This window comes from Quercus robur, chromosome 8 (genome assembly GCF_932294415.1).
Source record: "Quercus robur chromosome 8, dhQueRobu3.1, whole genome shotgun sequence".
Taxonomy (NCBI): Eukaryota; Viridiplantae; Streptophyta; class Magnoliopsida; order Fagales; family Fagaceae; genus Quercus; species Quercus robur.
In genome coordinates, this window is record NC_065541.1 from 6,334,293 (window position 1) to 6,340,292 (window position 6,000).

Sequence of the window (6,000 nt, forward strand, 5' to 3'; positions counted from 1 at the left end):
ATTGTGGATGATGCCACAAGATCCACTTGGATTTATCTTATGAAATCAAAAGCTGAGACTAGACCTTTGCTGATTTCTTTCTATAACATGATCAATACACAATTTCATGCAAATATCAAGACCATTAGAACTGATAATGCACCTGAATTTTTCTTAAAAGACTTTTATGCAAGCAAAGGCATCATTCACCAGCATTCATGTGTTGCCACTCCACAACAAAATTCAGTTGTGGAGAGGAAACACCAGCACATTTTAAGCATTGCAAGGGCATTAAAATTCCAATCTAATGTTCCTATTTGCTATTGGGGTGACTGTGTACTGACTGCTGCTTATATAATCAATAGATTACCCTCCAAACTTCTGAACCAGAAAACTCCTTTTGAAAAACTCTATGGAAAGCCTCCTTCCTTTCTTCATTTAAAGGTATTTGGCTGTCTTTGCTTTGCCTCTACCTTATCCCATAACAGATCCAAATTTGATCCTAGATCATCCCCTTGTGTCTTTCTTGGTTACCCGTTTGGAGTTAAGGGTTACAAACTACTTGATTTGACCACCAAGAAATTTTTCATATCCAGGGATGTTCATTTTCTTGAGACTGTTTTTCCTTTCATTTCACAGCCTCATTCTTATTCTCCACACACTAATATCCCTTTATCTCACCTTTTTCCTTCAGTAGCTGAACCACCTGCATCTTTCTTTGATTTTGAAACCTCTGGCACTTCTTTTCATGTCCCACAGGTTCCTCTCACTGCTGATCTTTCCAATAACACTCATGATGTTCCTTTAGCTACTGATATCTCAGTTTTAGCTCCTGTAGAATCACTTGTTCCAACTTCTGCAAACTTACCTGTTGAAGATTCTGCAGAATTACATGTTACAAATTCTGCAGATCCTTCACCTCCTCAATCTATCCAACCTATCATTCCTTCCATTCTTCCATCCTCTATTCCCTTAAGAAAGTCATCTAGACTCTCCAAACCACCTGCATACTTAACAGATTTTAAATGCAGCACAGTTGTCACTGATAATCCACCTTCTTCTTCTGCCAACAAGTCAGGTATTCTCTTTCCTTTGTCTCATTATCTTGATTCTTCCAAATTATCCTCCAATTATGCACATTTCTGCTCCCTTATCTCTGCCATACCTGAACCTACATCTTACCATGAGGCAATCAAAGATTCTAATTGGCAGGATGCTATGGCATCTGAAATTGCTGCTTTGGAGGCTAATCAAACCTGGTCCATTACACCTTTACCTCCTCATAAAAGGGCCATTGGGTGCAAATGGGTCTATAGAGTCAAATATAATGCTGATGGCTCGTTGGACAGATACAAAGCCAGGCTTGTTGCCAAAGGTTTCACTCAACAAGCTGGCTTAGACTTCACTGATACTTTCTCACCTGTTGCTAAGCTTACCACTGTCAAAACTCTTCTTGCCATTTCTGCTGTGAGAGGTTGGCATTTAGTTCAACTTGATGTGAACAATGCCTTTCTTAATGGTGATCTCCATGAAGAAGTCTATATGCAGTTACCTCAGGGGTTTCACAGCAAGGGGGAGAACCTAGTTTGCAAGCTTAACAAGTCTTTGTATGGTCTCAAGCAAGCATCAAGACAGTGGTACTCCAAGTTCTCTTCAACCATTTTAAAATATGGTTTCAAGCAATCCAAATCAGATTACTCCTTGTTCACTAAGAAATGCAATCAGACCTTCATAGCATTACTTGTTTATGTTGATGACATTCTAATTGCAAGTAATAATGTTGAAGCAGTTGAAGATCTTAAGACTTCTTTGAATCAGGAATTCAAGTTGAAAGACCTTGGTAATTTGAAATACTTTCTTGGTCTTGAGGTTGCTAGATCAGAGAAAGGAATTTCATTATGTCAAAGGAAATATGCATTAGGTGTTCTCAAAGATGCTGGAATGACAGGTTGCAAACCCAGCAAAGTACCAATGGAACAAAACCTAAAACTGAGCAAATTTCAAGGAGAATTGTTGACTGATCCGGGTGTTTATAGGAGATTAGTTGGAAGACTACTTTACCTAACCATTACAAGACCAGATATTACATATTCAGTTCATAAACTAAGCCAATTCATGGCTAAGCCTAGAAAGCCACATCTTGATGCAGCCTACAAGATACTGCAATACATTAAAGGATGTCCTGGCCAAGGCATTCTGCTATCATCAAAATCAGATTTGCATTTGAAGGCTTACACAGATGCAGATTGGGCTTCTTGTGTAGATACCAGAAGGTCTACTACTGGGTTTTGTGTGTTTTTAGGAGACTCATTGATCTCATGGAAATCTAAGAAACAATCCATTGTTTCTAGATCCTCAGCTGAAGCTGAATACAGGGCAATGGCCTTAAGTGTTTGTGAAATGACTTGGTTGTTGGCTTTGCTAAAGGATTTTGAAGTTGATCATCCACAACCGGGCATGCTTTTCTGTGATAACCAGGCAGCAATTTATATTGGTGAAAACCCTGTCTTCCATGAACGTACAAAACACATAGAGGTAGACTGCCATTTGGTTAGAGACAAGGTACAAGAAAAGGTGATTCGTTTATTCTTCACTCCCACACATACACAGCTAGCAGATCTGTTCACCAAGGCATTATGCAGTCAGCAGCTGAAGTTCTTAATTTCCAAGATGAATGTGTTGAACATACATAATTCTGAGTCTCATCTTGAGGGGGAGTATCAGACAACAAAGAAGAAAGGAGCAGAGAATAAGAAGAATGAAAAGAAGAGTAAAACGACATTACAAATAAGCTAAACTACAAGTCCAATTAGAAGAGCAGATAAACGGCATGTAGTTTTGCTTGATTATTTAACTCAGATTATACCACACGTATTGTAACTAACTTCCACACGTGTTGTAACAGACTCCACTAGCTTCCTCTCTTCTTTCTGTTATTCTTTCAGTTATTCCGTTGCTCTCTGTTTTGGGCATTTGATTTCAGGGATGTATATAAGCTTGATGTATGTACAGATTCATTTAATACAGAATTTAGAGAAAGTTTCTGATCTCTTCTCTCATTTTCTCTCTCTGTTCTTCCTGTATTTTCACATATCAGTTTCTTCCTTTATTTCTATTTTCTTACACTATATAATTGATGTGTCTAAGAACTTCTTTACTGGTCCAATTCCGCCAGATATGTGCAAGCAAGGTACTATGCGCTATCTTCTCATGCTTCAGAACAATCTCACCTGTGAAATTCCAGCTAGTTACGCCAACTGTTCAACTCTACGTTTTTTCAAAGTCAACAATAACTCCCTTTCAGGTATCGTTCCCGCTGGAATCTGGGGATTACCAAATGTATACACAATTGATATCGCATTGAATTATATTGAAGGCCCAATTGCGTCCGATATAAAAAATGCCAAGAGTCTTGCACAATTATTTGCGGCAAACAATCGCTTATCTGGTGAATTACCTGCAGAGATTTCAGAAGCCACGTCTTTGGATTCAATCCAATTGAATGACAATGAGCTTTCAGGTAGTATACATTAACTTCCAACTTTTCTAACATCCTTTCTTATCTCAAACAACAGACTGATTGTGGAGATCCCATATCTGATTTGTAACTTATGTTTACTTCAAATCTTGGATGTCTCTAATAATAGTTTGAGTGGTAAGATCCCAAAATGTTTGGGAAATTTCAGTGATAATCTTCAGGTGATGGATTTTAGAATGAATAACTTCTACGGCACCATCATTGATACATTTGCAAAGGGTAATCAGTTGAGAACTCTTGTCTTTAATGATAATCATTTAGAAGGGTTGTTACCAAAATCTTTGGTCAATTGTACAAATTTGGAAGTTCTTGACCTTGGAAATAACAACATAAATGATCTTTTTCCCCATTGGTTGGAAGCACTTACCACTCTACGAGTTCTTGTCTTGAAATCCAATAGATTCTATGGTCCTATAGGAAATCATAACATTAGTGGGATATTTGTCCCTAAGCTACGAATTCTTGACCTCTCACAAAATGAGTTTAATGGTCTTTTACCAAGAAATTATTTTGAAAACTTGAATGCCATGATGATTGACGAAGAAGGTAACCATGAACCAATGTATTTGGGTAAAAGTTCTTATTATCATGATTCTGTGGTGGTGACCGTGAAAGGGAAACGGTTGGAGATTAAACTGCAAAGAATTCTATCTTCACAACAATTGATTTTTCAAGTAATAAATTCGAAGGAGAGATTCCAGAAGCACTTGGAAGGCTTATAATTCTCCGATTGCTCAACCTTTCCCATAATAACCTAACCAACCATCTCCCATCATCATTGGCAAATTTGTCACAACTTGAATCTTTAGACCTTTCTTCAAATAAGCTCACTGGACAAATTCCTATTCAATTAACAAGTCTAACATTTTTGGCCAAGTTAACCCTTTCACAGAACAAGCTTACCGGACCCATACCTCTGGGCACGCAATTTGGTACATTTGAAAACAGCTCATATGAGGGAAACTTGGGATTGTGTGGATTTCCTTTGTCAATCAAATGTAGCACCGGTGATCCATTGCCACCACCACTACCATTAATATTCGAAGAAGACAATGATTCGATATTTGCAAGTGGATTTGGTTGGGAAGTCGTGTTATTGGGCTATGGATGTGGATTTTTGGTTGGATTGGCTATGGGATGCATTGTGTTTAAAAGAGGAACACCTCAATGGCTTCTAAGGTTTGCTGAAGGAGAACGCAATGGAAAGATGAGAAGGCATAATAATCCAAGACCCAGGAAAAGAAGAAATTAATGCATTCAATGGTGCTCTAATTGGTGAGTTTGACAAACTTCTTTTTAGAATACTGTGTTATGGTTTTGTATAAACTTGCCTTAGAAATAACTTCATTATAAGTATTTTGTAATATACAATCCCTTCCCCTATCTTGTTGATGATTGCAGGCATCTAATCTCTCAATTTCAGCAAGTGAAGGTGAGCGGCGTGAGCCACTGTTTCAGTGAATGCAACAAGTGTGCTGATGACTTTAGCGAAGAAAAAGACCAGCCTTGCCTCTCATTTTGTTTATTTTAGTAGTCCTCCTGTGGACTTTGCTTTCTGCTTTCTGCTTTACGTTCGGACTGTAATGGATGTTGTATAAACAGACCTTGTCCTGTTCCTGGCTCTCTGTAGCCTCTTTTATGAAGTTTCCGTTTCTTGTTATGTACCAAAAAGAAAAATAGAAGGGTGGCCTAGGATTCAATTAGAGTTCTAATATTTTTCTTTTGGTCAAATCCATTAAGTGAAAGAGAGTGGGAGAGAGAGGAAATCGTTTTGGTAAGTCGAGGAGTGAATGTAACTTTTGAAACTATGGTGCAACAATTGGCAAAAGCTAGTAGCCAAAAAAAAAAAAAAAATCAAGCATCAATTAATCATCATTAATTAGAAAAATAAAAATAAAGGAGCAAGTAAATAAGAAAAAACAATTAATAGAATGGGGTAATTGAATAGATTTGATAAGAATACAAATCATTTATCCTAAATGAGAAATCATTTATTCTTATGAGAAGAATCCTCCCTTCTCTCACAAAAGGTATGGGCTCTAGTATAGGACCCATGATAGGGCCCACAATTTCTTCTAGAGGAAGAGGAGTGCTTTAGTAGGAGTGAAGAATTTCTCATCCAAACTTTATGTTTTATTTTATACTTTATCAATCACGACTTATCATGTATTATTTTTCTACTATTCTTATAAATAATTAAACTTTAAAATGGCGATAAAATCAAATTCTTCATGTTAATGTTCAAATTCTTCAGGATTCAAACTGGGAGTTTAAGCAGGAATCTCTAACACCAAGTGAGCCTCCACGATTCAAAAAGTAGCCAATTGTTTTTGAAATGTGTTCAGCTTAGAACAATGATCTCGACCTCAAAGAACAAAATGCTGTGTAGAAAATGCAGCACTTATAACCCATGATAGAAAATTGTGAATACAGTTCCATCTAAGAACAAAGCTACGTAATCATTGGACCTCTAGTTGCTTTTC

The 6,000-nt window shown here is 37.2% G+C and overlaps 1 protein-coding gene across 1 annotated transcript; it reads left to right on the top strand.

Moving 5' to 3' along the window:
* The first annotated feature begins 3,156 nt into the window (after window positions 1-3,156).
* LOC126695751 (receptor-like protein Cf-9 homolog) lies at window positions 3,157-4,239 on the top strand. Its single transcript, XM_050392571.1, has 2 exons — window positions 3,157-3,458; window positions 3,555-4,239. The coding sequence occupies exons 1-2, from the start codon at window positions 3,157-3,159 to the stop codon at window positions 4,237-4,239; spliced, it is 987 nt and encodes a 328-aa protein (XP_050248528.1).
* The last annotated feature ends 1,761 nt before the right edge of the window (window positions 4,240-6,000 follow it).